Source organism: Pan paniscus, chromosome 2, assembly GCF_029289425.2.
Source record: "Pan paniscus chromosome 2, NHGRI_mPanPan1-v2.0_pri, whole genome shotgun sequence".
Taxonomy (NCBI): domain Eukaryota; kingdom Metazoa; phylum Chordata; class Mammalia; order Primates; family Hominidae; genus Pan; species Pan paniscus.
Window position 1 is genome coordinate 47,166,011 of NC_085926.1, and position 22,368 is coordinate 47,188,378.

At 42.9% G+C, this 22,368-nt stretch overlaps 1 protein-coding gene and 1 long non-coding RNA gene across 12 annotated transcripts in view; one reads left to right on the top strand and one right to left on the bottom strand.

The window, feature by feature from the left end:
• Nucleotides 1-22,368, top strand: part of LOC134729893 (uncharacterized) — an 84,192-nt gene that overhangs the window by 45,645 nt on the left and 16,179 nt on the right. The window lies entirely within an intron of this gene.
• KIF9 (kinesin family member 9) overlaps nucleotides 20,148-22,368 on the bottom strand; it is a 53,434-nt gene continuing 51,213 nt past the window's right edge. For all 10 annotated transcript variants that reach the window (XM_063602295.1, XM_008971780.4, XM_034956312.2 and 7 more), the window contains one exon: nucleotides 20,148-20,454. In XM_063602295.1, coding sequence (XP_063458365.1) covers nucleotides 20,404-20,454 — 51 coding nt within the window. In that variant the 3' untranslated portion in view covers nucleotides 20,148-20,403. The remainder of the gene's footprint in view (nucleotides 20,455-22,368) is intronic.

The window sequence follows — 22,368 nt, forward strand, 5'->3', positions numbered from 1 at the left end:
AAGTTTTACTGATTTGTTTCTAAATCATAAAGTTTTACTGACTATCTTACATATAAAACAATTCCTGACTTTGGAACTGCAATGTTACCTCATTTAAGAGTGGAAAATGTCAGCCCTACAATCCAGTTGGTAATGCTCGTCTTCTCTGTCATTCAGTCAAATCAGAATTACTTTCTGTTAGAAGAAAAATATTCATTTTTTACCTCAAATAAATGTGTTAGTTTTTTTTTTTTTTTTGAGACGGAGTCTCGCTCTGTCACCCAGGCTGGAGTGCAGTGGCACAATCTCGGCTCACTGCAACCTCCGCCTCCCGGGTTCAAGCGATTCTCCTGCCTCAGCCTCCCGAGTAGCTGGGACTACAGGCGCCTGCCACCACACCTGGCTAATTTTTGTATTTTTAGTAGAGACGGGGTTTCACCATATTGGCCGGGCTGGTCTCGAACTCCTGACCTTGTGATCTGCTCGCCTCAGCCTCCCAAAGCGCTGGGATTACAGGCATGAGCCACTGTGCCCGGCCGTGTTAGTATATATTTCAAGGAATGTGATTGTAACCAATAGGAAATAAATAAATCTTATAAATCGGTTACTAAAACCTATCATCAGGATTAAAATTATATAGGTCTAATTAGGTTATCACTTTTATTTTATTAAAAACAAGGTAGAACATCAATGTACTGTTTCTCACTGCTTAATTTTTTGTTGTTTGTTTGTTTTCTGAGATGGGCCTGGCCAAATTATACATTATTTTTGAAGCAAGGAGTATATGATAAATGCATGATTTCCCTGGTAAATTGTGCATATGTGTATGTGTAAGTGATTCAAATTCTGGTATGGCCAGACATGATGGCCCATGCCTGTAATCCCAGCATTTTAGGAGGCCAAGGCAGGCAGATAGCTTGAGCTCAGGAGTTGGAGACCAGCCTGGGCAACATGGCAAAACTCTGTCTCTTCAAAAAAATTAGCTGGGCATGGTGATGCATGCCTGTAGTTCCAGCTATGTGAGAGGCTAAAGTGGTAGGATCACCTGAGCCTGGGGAGGTTGAGGCTGCAGTGATCCATGATCACACCACTGTACTCCGGCCTGGGCAACAGAGTGAGACCTTGTCTCAAAAACAAGCGAACAACAACAACAAAAATCCCACCAAATTCTAGTGTTTGGTTTTTGAAAAAAATTAAATAAAAATCAAGTCGAAAAACTATAAACAACTCCATTCTTTTCTTTTCTTGAGACGGAGTTTTGCTCTTGCCCAGGCTAGAGTGCAATGGCGCAGTCTCCACTCACTGCAACCTCCGCCTCCTGGGTTCAAGCGGTTCTCCTGCCTCAGCCTCACAAGTGGCTGGGATTACAGGCATGTGCCACCACGCCTGGCTAATTTTTGTATTTTTAGTAGAGACAGGGTTTCACCATTTTGGCTAGGCTGGTCTCGAACTCCTGACTTTGTGATCCACCTGCCTCGGCCTCCCAAAGTGATGGGATTACAGGCATGAGCCACTGTGCCCAGCCTAACTCCATTATTTTCATTAGGTAATATTTTCCAATGTATTTAATAAAAGATAAAGATATTTACTGCTAAAAACTAATCAACAGAAGATAGAAAATATTTAACAATTTTTAAGATAAATAAGAATTTACTGTAATAATAAATATTTTGTGACATGATTTGTTTAGAATGATTTTAACTACCTTATTGAATAATGAACAACAAACTGAAAGAAATCACATAAAAGTTTCATCTGGATACTTTACCCAATGTACCTGGAAAGATTTAGTAGTCCCATTAAAACATTTCAATTATATTTAAAAGAATCACTGCCAATAACTATACTCCTTTTCATTCCAGGAATGCACATTTAAAGACTTGGCTTATGTTAAACATATGTAGAGAGACATTTTTAGCATCTAGAACTGAATTTCTTACCCATACTGTCTCTGCTCACTCTCGAGTGATTCTCTAATAAGAGGTAAGCATTCTAGGGCAAATCAAGGGATGGAAGAGGCAAAATTGTTGAACAAAAATTGTCATTTCTCCCACCACCCTGCTCTTATTTATCTGAATTCAGATCTTGGGGGCAGAGTGCCCAGGTTTTAACTTAGTTTCACTCTTTTTTTCATATATATATATATATATATATGTATATATATATGTGGTTTTCACGAATAAACCATACACAGCTTCTTTTATTATTTATGCCTAGTTTGCACATACACTAATTTTTATTAGTGTTGAATGTTATTTGACATTGAAGTTGACAAGAGAGACCTTTTCATTAACAGTTTCATGATTTTTTAGTTTTAATAGTTTAATAGTTTTCATTTTTTTGAATAGTGTAAAATCAAAATTTGATTTTCCCTTTAGAGCTCTTTTTGTTTAAAGATCTGTAGTCGCTGGGTGCGGTGGCTCACGCCTGTTATCCCAGCACTTTGGAAGGCCAAGGCAGACGGATCACCTGAGGTTGGGAGTTCGAGACCAGCTTGACCAACATGGAGAAACCCTGTCTCTACTAAAAATACAAAATTAGCCAGGCAAGGGCGCGTGCCTATAATCCCAGCTACTCGGGAGGCTGAGGCAGGAGAATCGCTTGAACCTGGGAGGCAGAGGTTGCGGTGAGCTGAGATCACACCATTGCACTCCAGCCTGGGCAACAAGAGCAAAACTTCGTCTCAAAAAATAAAAAATAAAAAAAGATCTGTAGTCACTGTGTGGCCTTGTTTAATTTCCTATATTGAGGCCATTGCAGAGCACTTTTTAAAGGATCAAACTGCCTATACTTGGAAAATGGCTCAAAAGATGCTAATTGTCTGGATGCAGTGGCTCACACCTATAATCCCAGCACTTTGGGAGGCTGACGCAAAGACTGCTTGAGCCCAGGAGTCTGAAACTAGCCTAAGCAACATAACAAGACCCTGTCTCTATTTTATTTTTTTTTACTTTTATAAAAAAAATTAATTTATCAGTGTGATGAAATACCAGGCAATCAACAGAACTTGCAATGTCGAAGACAAACCATGTGGAGATGTGTATAATAGCATTTTAGGTACAAAAGCTAGAACATTGATTTCAACAAGTCAGAGTCTGTTTTGGTTTCAAGGTAAACTGGAAAAAATTGATGTGTTAGGTGGGAGATATAAGAGGACTGTGTTTTTCTTAAATTTTCTTCAATGTGGTTAAAATATGGATTGTATAATAAGAGTATACAGTCTGTCAAGAGCAGTGGTCATTGTTAATGAGTAAACTAAAGCACTCTTTGCAAATTAATTAGTAAATAAAAGGTCTTTCAAAGGGCAAAGAACTTAAAATTATAAAAGGGGGGGTTAGTTATAGAAAAACCTATGTGGCAAAATGCTGCCAAAGACACGGGTACATTTAGGAAGAACAGAGTCATAATTATTCCTGAAGAGGGCATTCTGAAGGAAAAAGCCCTAAAACATCTCTCTAGGGGGTAACTTCAAGAAAGGCCAAAGTGGCCAGGCACAGTGGCTCATGCTTGTAATCCCAGCACTTTGGGAGGCCGAAGTGGGTGGATCACTTGAGGTCAGGAGTTCGAGACCAGCCTGGCCAACATGGCGAAACCCTGTCTCTACTAAAAACCAAAAATTAGCTGTCTGTGGTGTTGTGCACTTGCAATTCCAGCTATTCAGGAGACTGCAGCAGGAGAACCGCTTGAACCTGGGAGGTGGAGGTTGCAGTGAGCCAAGATTGTGCCACTGCACTCCAGCTTGGGTGACAGAGCAAGTCTCTGTCAAAAAAAAAAAAAAAAAAAAGCCAAAGTAACAGGCTCCTGGGGCAGAAAATGAATCTGCAGAATGCAGGTCCAAGGACCTGATCCTGTTGATAAGCTTAAATGTTTTGACATTCCTTCTCATAGTGAGAAAACCAGCCAATGCTGGTGCAGTGGGAAATATAGTAGGTATAAATTCAACAACCACAAATCAAATGTGTGCAAAACTCTATTTTTGAACCTGAGTAAGGAAACCTGAACAGGAAAGGTGAATGGTTCTTACTTGTTCAGACCACTTGGAGTCTACCCCTGTTCTGGCACCTCACTGGGATACGCTAGTCAGTGAGGCTGACCTCAGACTCTGCTGCCTGATAGCCTTCCTCAGGCATAGGCACTCTATGGCTCAGGTCATGTTGGTCCTGACGTCACGTTGAGTCTAGTGCCATGGGGGATAGAGTACAACTGTGGTGGGAACCCCCTGTTGGATATAGCACCATATTAGTGGTGGCACCATGTTGGAGGAACACCATGTTGGCTAGAGCACCACGTTGGCAGGGGTGACAAGTTGGAAGGGGGATGTTAGTCGGCTATTACTGAATGCTCCACAGGCTCTCTAATGGCAGCTCCAGGGAATCTAGGATGAGCTGCCCACTCTGGCACTTCTGACACCACCGCCAAAACTGTGGACCTTTATTGCCTACACCATCCTCTGAAGTTCAACCCTAAAAGAGAGTATGACTAGAGCCTCTGACTTCTTTTCTCCTCCTTCTTCCAAAAAAAAAAAAAAATCACCCAACATCCCACTCTCCAGAGATAACTACTGAAAATATTTGCAGAGTGATATTTTTTATTTCTTGTGCATATGTATTTGAGTGAAATGGAACACAATATACATAATGTTTTATTATATATTTTGCTTAATAATATATCTATCTTATTTTCAATAGCTTATTTTCACTTATACTCTTCCATAGTATAAATGTGCAACTCATTTTGGGTTGCACCCTCCACATTTTGCGTTCTAACAATTGTTCACTCTTATATAAATAATGCTGCATATTGTTGCAGATAAATCTCAGTGCATCATCGTGGTGTTTTCCTTAGTCAATTCCTAGAATTAGAATTTCTGGGCCAGATATGGTGGCTTATGCCTGTAATCCCAGCACTTTGGGAGGCCGAGGCAGGCAGATCTCTTGAGCCCAGGAATTTGAGACCAGCCTGGGCAACATGTTGAAACCCTGTATCTACAAAATATATAAAAATTAGCCAGGTTTTTGAATGTGGCTTTTGTTGTGGAAAAATAAAAGACTATAATTTAAAAAAATTAGCTAGGCATGGTGGTGACCACCTGTAGTCCCAGCTACTAGAGAGGCTGCAGTGGGAGGATTGCTTGAGCCCAGGAGATCGAGGTAGCAGTAAGCTGTGATTGCACCACTGCACTCCAGCCTGGGTGACAGAGCAAGACCCTGTCTTTAAAAACCAACCAACAAACAAAAAAACCCTTAGACTAGGTGGCTTATAAACAACAGAAATTTATTTCTTACACAGAGTTTGTGAAGTGCAAGATCAAGGCCCTGTCAGGATAATGTCTGGTAAGGGCTCTCTTTATCATGGATGGCTCCTTCTCATTGTGTTCTCACATGGTGGAAAGGGTAAACACGCTCCCTCGGCCTCATTACAAGGGCACTGATATCATTCATTCATGAGATAGAGCCCTCATGACCTAATGACCCCTCAAAGGCCCTACTTCTTAATACCACCTCAGTGGGGATTATGTTTCAACATATGAATTTGTGGGGGGACACAAACATTCTGACCAGAGCAATATCCTTCCAGCCCTTTTGCTCTGTGCACTCACACATATGTGTATGACACACACATTAATAAAGGGTAAAATGGTGTCATACTATGCATATTGTTCCATAGCTTGCTTTTTAATAAAAACTACCATAGTTCATGAACATCTTCCTAGCCTATAGATTATACATTTACCTTTTATTTAATTAATTAATTTTTTTTGAGATGGAGTCTCACTCTGTTGCCCAGGCTGGAGTGCAGTGGTATAATCTCGGCTCACTGCAACCTCTGCCTCCCGGGTTCAGGCAATTTTCCTGCTTCAGCCTCCTGAGTAGCTGGGATTACAGGCACCCACCACCACACTCAGCTCATTTTTCTATTTTTAGTAGAAACGGGGTTTCACCACGTTGGTCAGGCTGGTCTCGAACTCCTGATCTCAAGTGATCCTCCTGCCTCAGCCTCCCAAAGTGCTGGGATTACAGGCATGAGTCACCGTGCCCAGCCTAAATTTACCTCATTAAGTTGCAAAGTATTCCAGGATACAGGTGTAGCATATTTTGTGAACTGTTCCTTTATGGATAGATATTTGTCTCCAATTTTTCTCTCTTATAAATCATGTGGCAGTATACATTCTTGTAGTATAACTTTGCAAGGTTGTGTGAGTAATTTATTCTGTAGGATAAATTTCTCGCAGTGGATTGCTGGGTCATAGGGTGTTAGGGATGTACTGAATTTCAGTCTCAGCCTTGGTAGTCTACCAAATCTATTATTTGAATTTGACTTCAGCCAAACAGCAAAATAGCTACCTTATACTCATTTCTGGTTTTCCTGACCTTGTCATCAGTGCCCATGTGGTAGCCCAGGACATCAGCAAGTCCATCTAGTCACTTGGTGACTTTGATAGGCAGAATAATGTGCCCTTCCCCACTCATCCCCAAAGATGTCCATGTCCTAACACCTGGAATCTATAAATATGTTAGATTACAGGGCAAAAGCAAATTAAGGTTGCAGATAGAATCAAAGTTACTAACCAACTGATTTTAAAACAGAGAAATTATCCTAGATTATGCAGATAGAGCCAATATAATCACAAGGATTCTAAAAGGTAGAAGAAGGAGGCTGAAGAGGAGAGTCAGAGGGAGACATGACTATGGAAGAATGGTCAGAGGGATGGCTTTGAGGATGAGAGAAATGGCCTATGAGCCAAGGGATGTGGCCAGCCTCTAAAAGCTGGAAAAGGCCAGGAAATTGATTCTCCCTTGTTGCCACCTTGATTTTAGCCTTACATCAGACTTCTGACCCTAAGATAATAAATTTGTGTTGTTTTAAGCTACTAAGTTTATAATAACTTGTTACATCAACAATGGAAAACTCATACAGTCATCAGGAGAGTTCTGGGTCTCACACAGCCAGGAACAGAGTAAATCTGGTTAAGGAAATATTTATAGGATGGAAAGTTGGTAAAACAAAACAAAACAAAACAAATGCTTGTTGAGCATTCTTGACAATGGCACACACATGGTGAAGACCATGAGGGGTTTGGGAATAATAAACATACAGTGTTTTATTTATACCCTTCAGGTGTTGTTCAGACAATTCCTTTAGCACCGCAGGGTATAACAAAATTACTAGTCAAATCACAGAGTGAGCTGCTTTCATAATTTATTTTCAGCCAAAGACATTATGTAACCTGCCACAGACTTGGGGACTGGCTTGTCATACACTTATACAAGTTGCTCAAGAAAGATAAAATGGCATCCGTTAGGTGTTAACTACAACAACTACAAGCCTTATCACTGTTTTTTTTCAGTAATTATGCCACCACAGCAGGACTTACTAACAACCAATCTCCTCTCACAACAAAAATAGTTTGCAGAAACCTGACAAACAGAACTGATACCAACATTAATTTCCTTCCCCTGGGTTAGAAAATACTAGGACCAGGAATACTTTCCTGTCCTTACATTAAATAATACTGAGAACAAGCAAAAATAACTTAGCTATTTGCTTTAAGAAATACTCGTTCCAGGCCGGGCACGGTGGCTCATGCCTGTAATCCTAGCACTTTGGGAGGCCGAGGCAGGCGGATCACCTGAGGTCAGGAGTTCAAGACCAGCCTGGCCAACATGGTGAAACCCTGTCTCAACTAAAAATATAAAAATTATCCGGGCATGGTGGTGGGCTCCTGTAATCCAAGCTACTCTGGAGGCTGAGGCAGGAGAACTGCTTGAACCCAGGAGACGGAGGTTGCAGTGAGCTGATATGGTGCCACTGCACCTCAGCCTGGGCGAAAGAGTGAGACTCTGTCTCAAAAACAACAACAACAACAACAAACAAACTCGTTCCTGGAAGATAAGACTGTGAACTAGCAAAAAGAGCATATTTATAAAAACTAGAAGCTGACTAGGTGTGGTGGCTCATGCCTGTAGTCCCAGCACTTTGGGAGGCTGAGGCAGGCAGATTGCTTGAGACCAGCCTGAACAACATGGTGAAACCCCGTCTCTACAAAAGATACAAAAATTAGCTGGGCTTGGTGGCACGCACCTGCAGCCCCAGCTACTCAGGAGGCTGAGGTGGGAGAATCACTCGAGCCCAGGATGTTGAGGCTCACACCACTGTACTCCAGCCCGGGCAAGAGTGAGACCCTGTCTCAAAAAAAGCAAAAAACTAAAAGCTAAGTCACCAAGACTTGCTTAAAGACTTTTGCCTCACTGTGCCCATCAATCCAAAATTATTATATCATAAATTCTGCCTAATCTCAGTTTCCTGCTTTGCAAGACCCTCCTGAAAATATCCAAGTTAAGGCCCTAAAACCCTAAAAATATCCTCCCAACTCTCCCCTTCTGAAAAACAATTACAACTTTCTCATATTGGTGTTCTCCTTAAGTTTAATAAAATTAGCTTTACTTAACAAACATGTTTTTTCAGGGGGCGTTTTGGAGAGTTAATATTCCTTTTTACTTTGTAGAAACGGGGTCTCTCTATGTTGCTCAGGCTGGGCTCGAATTCCTGGGCTCAAGCTATTCTCCCACCTCAGCCTCCTGAGTAGCTAGGATCACAGGTGTGTGCCACCACATCTGGCTAATTTCTTATTTTTAAAATTTCTGGAGAGACAAGGTCTCGCTATGTTGTTCAGGCTAGTCTTGAACTCCTGGCTTCAAACAATCCTTCTGCCTCTGCCTCCCAAAGTGCTGGGATTACAGGCATAAGCCACCACTAGGTTCTTTTCTTTTCTTTTTTTTTTTTTTTTTGTTGATGGAGTCTCCCTCTATCACGTAGGCTGGAGTGCAGTGGCACGATCTTGGCTCATTGCAACATCCGCCTCTGGGGTTCAAGCAATTCTCCTGCCTCAGCCTCCCGAGTAACTGGGATTACAGGCACATGCCACCACACCTGGCTAATTTTTTATATTTTTGGTAGAGACGGAGTTTCACCATGTTGGCCAGGCTGGTCTTGAACTCCTCACCTCAAGTGATCCGCCCGCCTTGGCCTCCCAAAGTGTTGGGATTACAGGCATGAGCCACTGCACCCGGCAGTGGGATCTAAATAATATAAAACTATTAAAAATTTACATTTGAACAAAATGTGTTTATGAAACACCACTAGTATAGACAATTAAAATTCTGAAAGGTATCGCCAAGTTTTATCCAAAAAGTGTGTACTAAAGTATGTACCAATATATACATTTTTTGGTTTTTTTTTTTTTGAGACGGAGTCTGGCTCTGTCACCCAGGCTGGAATGCAGTGTCACGATCTTGGCTCACTGCAAACTCTGCCTCCAGGTTCAAGCAATTCTCCTGCCTCAGCCTCCTGAGTAGCTGGGACTACAGGTGCCTGCCACCACCCCTGGCTAATTTTTTGTATTTTTAGTAGAGATGGGGTTTCATCGTGTTAGCCAGGATGGTCTCGATCTCCTGATCTCGTGATCCACCAGGCTCGGCCTCCCAAAGTGCTGGGATTACAGGCATGAGTCACTGCACCAGGCCCAATATATACATTTTCAAGCCTCTGGTGATACACTACTTAATTGTTCTCCAGAAAACATGAACCAATTGATGCTGTCTCCAACAGTGAAAAAGAATGCCTGTGTATTTTTTATTAAAGGATAACTTTTCAAACAAGTTATCATTGTGACTGACATACATATGTTAAAATGAATATGTAGCAAATATTTTATTTATTATTATTTATTTATTTTATTTTTATTTATTTTTTTTGAGACAGAGTCTCGCTCTGTCGCCCAGGCTGGAGTGCAGTGGTGCCATCTCAGCTCACTGCAACCTCCGTCTCCCAGGTTCAAGTGATTCTCCTGCCTCAGCCTCCAGAGTAGCTGGAATTACAGGTGGCCACCATCCCACCCAGCTAATTTTTGTATTTTTAGTAGAGATGGAGTTTCACCATGTTGGCCAGACTGGTCTTGAACTCCTGACCTCAAGTAATCCTCCCACTTCGGCCTCCCAAAGCGCTGGGATTACAGGCATGAGCCACCAGCGCCCAGCCAATAATTTTATTTAACTCATTAATTAATGAGGGAACCAGTAAGATTTTACAAGTTCAAAGGAGAATATAAAGTACCACACTTACATGATAAATGTTAGAGGTAATGAATATCCCAATTATCCTGATTTGATCATTATACATTGTATACATGTATCAAAATATCACATATATCACAAAATACATACAACTACTACATATCAATTTTAAAAATTAAAAAATAATAAAGTACCATACTTATATAGGTCAGGAATGCTGAAATGAATTTACAAATAGATGTAAAACTGGCCTTTTTTAAAAAGGGGTTGGGTGGGGAAAGAGAATTTGAAGTCTAGGGGCAATTACATTTGCATTTCTATCCATTATCTACAATTTACTGGACTGAAAATAACTCGAAAGACAATGAAAGGCCAGAGCCCCCTTAGAATCCCATAACTGGGCCGGGCGTGGTGGCTCACTCCTGTAATCCCAGCACTTTGGGATCCCAGCTGAAGCATGAGAATCGCTTAAACCTGGGAGGTGGAGGCTGCAGTGAGCCAAGATCATGCCATTGCACTCCAGCCTGGGGGACAGAGTGAGACTCCGTCTCAAAAAAAAAAAAAAAAATCCCATAATTGGGAAGGGGCTGCTAGATACCACCTTGTTGTTGTCTATTGAAGACACCAGATTTCATCTTTTGTTGCATTTTAAAGTCTTTCACAGTTTTTCCCTACACTCTGGGCAAACTTATCTTCTATAAATCTTTATATTTACAGAAACCTATATTTTCATTAAAAAAGAAAGAAAAGAGGCCAGGCGCAGTGGCTCACGCCTGTAATCCCAGCACTTTGAGAGGCTGAGGCGGGCAGATCACCTGAGGTCGGGAGTTGGAGACCAGCCTGACCAACATGGAGAAACCCCGTCTCTACTAAAAACACAAAAAAATTAGCCGGGCGTGGTGGTGCATGCCTGTAATCCCAGCTACTCGGGAGGCTGAGGCAGGAGAATCACTTGAACCCAGGAGCTGGAGGTTGTGGTGAGTCAAGATCACGCCATTGCACTACAGCCTGGGCAACAAGAGCAAAAACTCCGTCTCAAAAAAAAAAAAAAAAAAAAAATTCCAAGCAACTGGAAAAACAATGACCTGCAAAAAAGTCGGGGAGCTGTTTCTGAACATCAGGCCCAATGGCTAGACAATAGCTGGATTTTACCCAGAGAAACTTTTTTTTTCTTACCCAGATAAACTTCTGATCTCATTATTGTTATTATTTTACCAGCCAGATGTTTTGACTGTTTGGAAATACAAATATTTTAATCAGGATCATATCGACAATGATAAATTTGGGAAAATATTTCTTGAGCAGGCTCTACTAAGTCTGTTTAATCCCTTCACACATTTTCTACACATTATTACTAAAGTGATTTTTTTCATTTAAAATTTATTTTCAAAAATAATAATTTGAAAAAACCCAAATATTTAAACACTATTTTATTGAGGTTATTACTGTACATTTTATTTTAAAATATTTAAATCTTTGACCATTTTTATACTAAATATAACTATAGCTTTTCTCAATCTGAATTTTATTTTGTGGCATTTATTGCTATCAAATCTAGTTTTCTTGGGTCAAATTTTTATATTTTGATGTTGTGATGAAATTTTATTTTTTTGTCAATTTTCAGTTAGTAACAACTTACTATGGTCAGTTTTAGCTATAATTGGTTTTATTTTATCTCAGTTAGGTTTACCAAGTCTGCTTTTTCCTGGATCAGATTTGACCAAAGGTGACGTCATAGCATGATGTCAAGGTCTGAAATTTTAAATTTAGCCCTATTTTACCCTTCCAATTATTTTGTATGCCAAATATTTACTCTCCATGTTATGCTATGTTATGGACAAAGAGCAAAGAATGTCCTCAAAGTCAAAACTTCAGGATCAAAGACATTCAGTTAGGTTTATGAGGCCTGATCTTCCTTTTTCTCTTTTTCTTCTTTTTTTTTCTTTTTTGAGACGGAGTCTTGCTCTGTCACTCAGGCTGGAGTGTAATGGTACTATCTCGGCTCACTGCAACCTCCGCCTCCTGGGTTTAAGTGATTCTCCTGCTTCAGCCTACAGGCGCCTGCCACCACGCCTGGCTAATTTTTGTATTTTTAGTAGAGATGGGGGTTTCACTATGCTGGCCAGGCTGGTCATGAACTCCTGACCTCAAATGATCTACCCACCTCGGCTTCCCGAAGTGCTGGGATTATAGGAGTGAGCCACCCCGCCTGGCCGAGGCCTGATCTTTCATCCATCCACCCTTCCACTCACTCATCCACTTGCCCACTCGCTCATCCACGTAGCCATTCATCTATTTTTCCACCCACTCATTCATCAACTCAACACTAATCTACCCCATCCAACCACCATTCATCAATCCATCAACCTATATAATCCATCCATTCAGCCATCCATCCATCGATCCTTCTATCCAACCACCTGTCCATCCATTCATCCATTGATCTGTTTACCTATTCATTAATCTATCCAAGTGGTTCTCAATCGGGGCAATTTTGCTCCCTGGGGATATTTGGAAACGTGTAGAGATATTTTTGGCTGTCATAATGGACAGTAGGGGGTTTGGGGGATGCTACTGGCATCTAGTGGGTAAAGGCCAGAGATGCTGCTAAACCTCCCATTTAACACATAGAACAGCACCCCTACCCCAACAACAAATAATTATTTGGCCTAAAATGTCCATGGTACCAAGGTTGAGAACCCCTGCTCTACCTTGTCCAGTGATCCACCCATCTATTCATCCATAGTCATCCATCTAAATGTTTATTGAGCACCTATTGCAATGTCTCTCAATATATATATTTTTTAAGAGACGGGGAGTCTCACTAGGTTGACCAGGCTGGTCTTGAACTTCTGGCCTCAAGTGACCCTCCTGCCTCAGCCTCCCAAAGTGTTGGGATGATAGGCATGAGCTACCGCACCCAGCCTGTCTCTCAATATTGACTGCAAATCAGAATCACCTGTGGAGCACGTACAACATAGTTACCACTCAGATATCACCTTGGACTATTCAGAGCTTTATAATAAGAAACTATGGAAGTTTATGAATTGAAAGTTTATAAGTAGAGAAGCTTCTGTGCTTGTTTTTAAGAGAGTACGTGTTATGAAATAGTTGCCAATTGGCCAGGTGTGGTGGCTCATGCCTGTAATCCCAGCACTTTGAGAGGCTGAGGCGGGCGGATCACCTGAGGTCGGGAGTTTGAGACCAGCCTGACCAACATGGAGAAACCCCATCTCTACTGAAAACACAAAATTAGCCGGGCATGGTGGCACATGCCTGTAATCCCAGCTACTCAGGAGGCTGAGGCAGGAGAATCGCTTGAACCTGGGAGGCAGAGGTTGCAGCAAGTCGAGATCATGCCATCGCACTCTAGCCTGGGCAACAAAAGAGAAACTCCATCTCAAAAAAAAAAAAAAAAAAGAAAAGAAAAGAAAGAGAAGAAAAGAAATAGTTGCTAATTAAGGTTAACGGCTCATCAACATATTAATCAGGTAAACAGTGCATGCCAAAGGTGAAGAACAAATATATATACAAGTTTCCTTCTATGGGGCAGGGGCCAAGGGTGTTTTCAACTCAGTGTGCACATTAGAGTCACTTGGGGAGCTTTTAAAACATACTGAGGCTCAGGTCCCAGAGGCTCTGATTTAATTTATCTAACATGTGGCCTAGGCATCAGGATTTTATAAAAGCACTCCAGTTGATCATAATATGCAGCCAGGGTTAAGAACAGCTGTCTCAGAGCTCAAAAATGCACCTCCCTTTTTCTTTGTTGTGTGTGTGTACATAACACATTTTCTTTTTCACTTTATTCAGAGTCCAGTCTTTTTTTTTTTTTTTTTTAGAGTCTTTCTTTGTTGCTTAGGCTGGAGTGCAGTGGTACAATCTTGGCTCGCTGCAACTCCACCTCCCAGGTTCAAGCGATTCTCCTGCCTCAGCCTTCGGAGTAGCTGGGATTAGAGGCATCTACCACCATGCCTGGCTGGTGTTGAACTCCTTACCTCAAGTGATCTGCCCACCTTGGCCTCACAAAGTCCTGGGATTACAGGCATGAGCCACCGTGCCTGGCCCAGAGTCCAATCTTAAAATAAGGTTTGGCATAAGAATTTGCCCTTAGATTATTGGTTTGCCCTTTTTTTTTTTTTTTAATTTTTTGAGACAGGGTCTCACTGTTTCACCCAGCTGTAACACCCAGCTAATTTTTAAAAATTTTTAGTAGAGATGGGGTTTTACCATGTTGGCCAGGCTGGTCTCGAACTCCTGGCGTCAAGTGATCCGCCTGCCTCGGCCTCCCAAAGTGCTGGGATTACAGGTGTGAGCCACCGTGTCCGGCCAGAGATTGGTCTTAAAATGCCATGACAGTCAGCATTAATTGGAGAGAGATAATATTGGCCCAAATGCTGCCTCTTCAAATCCAAAATCCATTTTGGGGAGTGGAGAGGGAGACTAACATTGGTTGTATGTGTGCATGCATGTATATGTATGTGCGTGTGTGTGTGTGTACAAGCTAATCGCCTATCAAACATAATGCTGGGTACATTCGCATCTTTATTTTCATAGTTATTGTTACTGTCATGGCTGTTTCAATTGGTTGAGGACCTGCTGTGCACTTCACATCATTCCACAAAGCCCTATGGTGATCATGGTTCTATACACAAGGAAAGGAAGGCAGAGAAATTAGACAACTTACTCAATGTCAAATGTCAGTAAGATACAGAATCCCAATCTAAACTCAGGTGTCTCTGGCCCAAAGCCTGTGATCTGTCCCTATTTTGTATTGCTTCATAAAAGTGCAATCCACTGACCAACAATCAAGCCCAGACCGATACTCCCTGGGCCCAGCTAGTGCGGACCAGGTGGATTGGAACTTCCCTGCAGTGCCAGAGGAAATAGCAATAGAGGTATCTGAGCTCTTTGGATTAAAGATAATGGAACATAGGAGGGACTCTCCAGAGCTTTTTGTCCTACCTTGAATCTCAGACCTCTAGAAAGAAACTTTGGGTGCTATACTGATTCAATTGTATCCTTTTCATTACACTTTTATAATATATATTATTAAAAATATAGGCCAGGTGCAGTGGCTCATGCCTATAATCCCAGCACTTTGGGAGGCCAAGGCAGGAGGATCACTTGAGCCCAGGAGTTCAAGACCAACCTGGGCAATATAGTGAGAACTTGTCTCTATAGAAAGTTAAAAAAAAAAAAAATTAGCCAGGATTTTTAGTGGGATGATTGCTTGAGCCCATTAAAAAAAAATTAAAGCTGTTAAAATAATGTTATATATATCATACATATATTCTTTTTATGCTTCTTTTTTGTTTTCTTATTTTTACTTTTCTCCTCAAATTCCATTTACATATATATATAGAGACAGGGTCTCACTCTGTTGTCAGGTTGGAGTGCCACCATGCCCAGCTAATTTTTTATTTTATTTTTATAGACATGGGATTTTGCCATGTTGCCCAGGCTGGTCTGGAACTTCTGGGCTCAAGCAATCCTCCTACCTCAGCCACTCAAAGTGCCAGTATTACAGTCATGAGTCACTGTGCCTAGCCTAAGTATTTTAAGATGTTATCATTTCATTGACAAGCCCACAAATATATATCAACTATTTTTTTCTTTGGCTCCATTCGTGTATGTGTGAATTTGTGTGTTTATGCTGGGAAGTCCTGGGAAAGTTCCATTTAGTGGAAAACATGCCCAGAGGAGTTGTTCTACCCAAAGGGGAGAAAGTTGAGATAATAATCCACTGATTTATTGGTTGAGGGTTGCTCCTAAAGGTGTCGTTAACTCCCTGGCATTTGGAACTACCCTGAAGCAGATGAACACCTATGTAGACAAAGCCTTTATGTGGAAAGTTGCAGATGCTTTCACTAGGAAGCCATTAGCAGGAATGGCAAGTGCAAGGGACTGTGTCAAGGCATGACAGCATCTGCTACAGAATGTGACATTTAAAGCCGGGCGTGGTGGCTCATGCCTATAATCCCAGCATTTTGGGAGGCTGATGCAGGCAGACCACTCGAGGTCAGGAGTTTGAGACCAGCTTGGCCAACATGGTGAAAAACCCCGTCTCTACTAAAAAAAAACAAAAAAACAAAAAAACAAAAAAAAAATTAGCTGGGCGTGGTGGTGCGCGCCTGTAATCCCAGCTACTTGGAGGCTGAGGTGTGAGAATTGCTTGAACTCAGGAGGCAGAGGTTGCAGTGAACAGAGATCGCACCACTGCACTCCAGCCTGTCAAGAGAGTGAAACTCTGTCTCAAAAAAGGGCCAGGCGTGGTGATTCACGCCTGTAATCCCAGCACTTTGGGAGGCCGAGGCAGGCGGATCACGAGGTCAGGTGATTGAGACCAGCCTGGCCAAGAGACCAGCCTGGCCAATATAGTGAAACCCCATCTCTACTAAAAATACAAAAGTTTGCTGGGTGTGGTGGCACGTGCCTGTAATCCCAGCTACTCGGAAGGCTGAGGCAGGAGAATCACTTGAAGCTGGGAGGCGGAGGTTGCAGTGAGCCAAGATTGTACCATTGCACTCCAGCCTGGGAGACACAGCGAGACTCTGACTCAAAAAAAAAAAAAAGAAAAGAAAAAAGTGACATTTAAGCAAGGACTTAGGAAAGTGAATCATGTGGACATGTAGGGAAAGAATGTTTTAGGCAGAGGAAACAGCCATTGCAAAGGCCTGGAAGCAGGAGCTGTCTGTCTGGCATGTTGGGAGGAAAAGCAAGGAAGCCCATGTGGCTGGAGTAGAGTGAGCAAGGGGACAGTAGACGAGACAAGAGTAGAGAAATCATAGAAGTCACGATTATATAGGATCTTGTGGGATGTTTTAAGGACTTGGGTTTCCCTCTGAGCAAAATAGGAAACCATTAAAAATTTGAGAAGAGGTGTAATGTGATCTAACATATTTCAGAAGGTCAACCAGGGCTAGACCTGGTGGCTTGTAATCCTACCTACTCTGGAGGCTGACATGGGAGGATTGTTTTAACCCAGGAGTTCGAGGATGCAGTGAGCTAGGATCATGCCACTGCTCTCCAGCATGAGGAAAAAAAAAAAAAAAAGGTTCAGCCAGGCTGCTGTTCTGGAAATAGTGAGCAAAAGGAGAAGCCAGGAGACAGGAAGCTGTTGCAATATCCAGGCAAGAAGTGGTGAGAAATGGTCAGATTTTGAATATAGGAGGAAGGTAAAGCCTACTGAATTTCTGGATAGATTCAGTGTGAGGTCTGAGAGAAGAGAGGAATGAAGTACAAAACTAAGGATTTTAGCCTGAGCAATTAGGCTAAGGAAGGTTATGGGTAAAGTATGTTTAGGGAGACAATTAGACATTCGGTTTTCTAGCTCACCTCTTCACCAGTGATGAAGCCTTCAGGGTGCCATCTTTATTCAGGCAGTCCCATTTCCAGCTTCCTATATGGCATGAACTGAAGTCTTATTTCTCATACTTATGTGGACATTTAACCTTCAAAAGTAACAATCCGCTCACATACCTTCTCCTGGTCCCTAGAAGACATAGCCAGTTCACACGCTGACCACTCAGGTTTTCAGTTCCTCCTTTATGTTCAGCTCCTGACAGTTCCCTTTCTTGCTTGCAAATCTTACTTTGTACAGTCGTCCCTTGGTATACATGTGGGATTGGCTCCAGGGCCCCTTCCATATGCCAAAATCCACACATAAGTCCTGCACTCAGCCCTGCGGAACCTGCACATACAAAAAGTTGACTCTCCACATATGCAGATTTTGCATCCCTTGAATACTGTATTTTCAATCCACCTTTGGTTGAAAAAATCCCATGTATAAGTAGACTTGTGCATTTCAAACCCGTGTTGTTCAAGGGTCAACTGTATTTCTTTTCTCTTTTTCTTTTTTTTTTGAGACAGAATCTCTGTTCCCCAGGCTGGAGTGCGGCAGCATGATCTCAGCTCACTGCAGCCTCCGCCTCCCAGGTTCAAGCAATTCTTGTGTCTCAGCCTCCCAAGTAGCTGGGATTACAGGTGTGCACCACCACACCCGGCTAATTTTTGTATTTTTAGTAGAGACAGGTTTTTGCCATGTTTGCCAGGCTGGTCTCAAACTCCTGGCCTCAAGTGATCTACCTGCCTCAGCCTCCCAAAGTGCTGGGATTACAGGCATGAACCACCACATGTGGCCTCAAGGGTCAACTGTATTTAAAAGAATGTTATACTTTAGTCAGCACCTCTATTTGTAGCAGGAATGTTTTCAGATTATCTCACCTGTCACATTGTTGCAACTGGAAGTCCCTCCAGGGGTGACTTGGATGGCAAATTAACTCAGCAGGAACTATTTTCTGGAATGACAGACCCATCTGAATGAACACAACACCCCTACCTTCCTGCCATACTGGAAGCATCGACTCCTGGAAGCATCAGTCAGGGGAAGAGAAAGGAGCTGGAGGAGGGAGAGGGCAGAGCCCTCAAGGCAATCCTATCACTTTCTTCAACAAAATCCATGTCCATCTGCTGATGGGCTGAAGAGCAGAATCACAGGGTTTTTGATTGGATAGATACTATCCAGTTCAACCTTCAACCAGGTGCAACCTCCTTGCCAGACAGCCTACTGCTGCAGGGCCCTCACTAATGACTTCATGCCAGGACTGCTCTCATTTTAAGCCTCTTCTTATTTTGAGATAACAATCTTAGCCAGGAGAGGTGGCTCACACCTGTAATCCCTTGGCACTTTGGGAGGCTGAGGTGGGAGGATCGTTTGAGCCCAGAAGTTTCAAGACCATTCTGGACAACATAGTGAGACTCCATCTCCAGAAAAAATTTAAAAAACTAGCCAGGCATGGTGGTGCACACCTGTAGTCCCAGCTACTCAGGAGGCTGGGGTGGGAGGATTGAGCCCAGGAGGTTGAGGCTGCAAGGAGCTGTGATGGCACCACTGCACTCCAGCCTGGATGACAGAGTGACACCCTGTCTCAAAAACAACAACAATAACAACAAAACCTTTGGGAAAAATGTTTGCTACTCATTCAGCCCACATCCACATCCTCTTGCTTTCCCTTCTACCTGGCAGCCCCTCATGGCCTCTGTCACATTTCTCTTCCTCTTCAGGTAAGCAGACCTAGTTCCTTCCATCTTTCCTCATACAAAGTGGTCCCAGAGCTAGATATCACCCACCAGAAGTGATGTATTTTTCTCTCACAGCTTCCCATGACAGGACTGCCAGGTGAGCAGAACCTCCTCTCCCACTGTTGGAAGAATAACAGAAACCTCAAGGCCCTGATGAGGGTGTCAGACGGGGGAGCACCCACAGAGTGCCAGGCCAAGGCCTTGACCCATAAGAACAGAAGAGGGGGTGAGATACAATTCCAAGGAAGCACTGAAACTTTTCACTCAGTGGAGACTTGGTTTACCAACCCAGGGGCGTATCAGTCAGCCTGGAAGGCCCAGAGGGCCTGAGTTTGTTCTCTGAGCAAAGTAGTGAACTCTTTCCCTTTGGTGCCACCACCAAGGGCCCAAGCTGCAGCCTGGTAACTTGATAGAGAGTGATATCTTCTCTCTTCCCTGCTCAGCCTTGACAGTGATCCCAGTTCCTATTCAGGGTAAATCGTTCACTTTCACTTCTGCTCAGTGCAGCCTACACGGAGAGAGAAAGCGGGGAGGGGAGGCACCCTGGCGCCTGGTGGCTGTGCATGCTGCGTAGGGAAGGCCGTGGTGTTCTGGAAACACGCAGAGGACGTGTCTCCCAGAAGCTGCTCATTTATTCCCTGGTACATGGAGCCAGCTCTGCCTCATCCCTTTCTGGTCTCTGTGGCTAGACCTTATCTTTCCCTGGTTGCCAAATGAAGGAGGGCCTCCTCCTGTCTTCTTCACTGGCTCAGAAACACAGAAAAGATGTCTTGAGAGAACTTAGGGTCTGAGGGAGCTGTGAGAAGCAGAGCTCCTCAGACCGAGCTCACCACCCCCACCCTAGGATGTCTATCCAGGAAAGGGGCTGACCAGTGTGACAAAGGCCTGCCAGGAGGAGCCTGGCTGAGCTACTTTTCTGCCTTCCTACTTGAGACTCAGTTCTGACCTCACACATACATAGAGAATATGTCCTTTCAGACAGGAAATAAGACAAAGTTCTCAGATGAGCACTGAAAGTCCAAACTAGAAAGTTATTTTATCCTGTCCCTGCATATAAGACAGTGAATTAAAACCCAAAGTGCTCTGTGGAGATGAGCAAGGTTGTCCTTGGAGGATGCTCCTCCCAACATGCAGGCCAAATGTGTTCTCTGTGCTGGGTCCCAGCATTGGAGTAGAGGGGGCTGCAGCTCTGGGCAGGTGGTTGAGCAGCTCCACTACAGTAGGCCGGAGTTGCTGGTCTGTCCTTTAAGGTACTGGCGATGAGGTTCTATTTTCTATGTGCCTGCTGGAGGCCCATCATGGTTTTCAAGTAATTATGCTGGACACAGAGGGAAGAGAAAACAGGAACTTATTAGGAGGGACAGACATAGCAGGGACTCAGACCAGGCCACTCACATTCACCCTATCATTCCTCCTGCAAACATCATGGGTTGTGGACAAGGATTCCTTCTGAGTAGCCCCAATTCTCTGAGAAATAACATTCCATTCAAACTCTTTCATTCTTTTATCCTAAAGAAAGTGTGTAAAACTATTTTAAAACAGTCTGGCAGGCATATTTGAAAGGAGGCCTGTAGGTTTCAAGGGCATTCTTGGGAGTTTCTGATAGGGAATAGGTTCAGAAAGAAAAGAAGAGGGTTCTATCTCCAGAGGAGTTAGGGGCCAGGTATTCAGAAGGGCCCTCTCTTTGCCACTGCAATCAATCAGATGTTCACAAATTATACCTTTTTAATGCATCACTAGGCTCTTAGACAGCAGGTGAAAAGTGTAGGCTGAAACAGAAACAGTGGGCTGTAAGCCAGCAAATGCTAAAACTAGCTTGGAACATGGAATCTTAGGTTCCCCACAAAGTAGGAGTCTGAATTGAAGCTCCCATATTAAACTGGAATTCTTGAAGAGGGTTAAAATGGTCCTGGGTTGGTAATGCCCCATGGGTAACTGCAGAAAGCAAGTGCAAACCTTTTCAGGGGGAAAATAATTTCTATTTATGTGTTCAGGTCTCCTTGAGCTTAAGTTCAATCAAACACAAGGTCACGATTTCAATACACACACAAACACACACACATACACACGCCACTGTCAAGCCACCATGAGACTCAGTAAAACAGGAAACAGATTTTGACCATGAAAAATCTGATCTATATGTTTCCTATATAAAAGTACATATTTAAATAACTAAAACATAGAATTGAAAGAACATGGAATGGTTCGAGTATAACATTTGCATAAAAAGTCTGTGCATGGGCATATCTTAAACATTAAAAATGGCCAACACAGAGAATTATAGAGATTGGGGAATGAGAGAATAGAATTTTGACCTGTAGAAATACAGGACTCCTCTGCTTAATGATTTAGAATTTTTTTTTTTTGAGATGGAGTCTCGCTCTGTCACCCAGGCCGGAGTACAGTGGTGCAATCTCGGCTCACTACAACCTCTGCCTCCCGGGTTCAAGCGATTCTCCTGCCTCAGCCTCCTGAGTAGCTGTGATTACACGTGTGCACCACCATCCCTGGCTAGTTTTTGTGTTTTTAGTAAAGACGGGTTTTACCATGTTGGCCAGGCTGGTCCTGAACTCCTCACCTTAAGTGATCCACCCACCTCAGTCTCCCAAAGTGCTGGGATTACAGGCGTGAGCCACCGTGACTGGCGAGTTGCACATTTTAAATGGGCCAATTGTATGGTATGCAAATTCTGTCTCAATAAAGCCTTTTAAAAAGCATAAAATAAGAATTTATTTAAAATAACTAGCTGGGCACAGGGGCTCACGCCCATGATCCCAGCACTTTGGGAAGCTGAGGTGAGATGATTGCTTGAGCCCAGGATATCAAGACTGCAGTGAGCTATGATCATGTCACTGCATCCCTCCAGTTTGGGTGACAGAGCAAGACCTTGTCAAAAAAAAAAAAAAGGCTGGGTGCAGTGGCTCATGCCTGTAATCCCAGCACTTTGGAAGGCCCAGGCAGGAGGATCCCTTGAGTCTAGGAACTGAAGACCAGCCTGAGCAACATAGGGAGACCCAGTCTCTATTTTTAAAAAATTGTTTTTAATTAAAAAGAAAAAGAATGCCAGGCACGATGGCTCATACCTGTAATCCCAGCACTTTGGGAGGCCGAGGCGGGCGGATCACCTGAGGTCGGGAGTTCGAGACCAGCCTGACCAACAGAAAAAACCCCATCTCTACTAAAAATACAAAATTAGCCGGTAGTGGTGGCGCATGCCTATAATCCCAGCTAC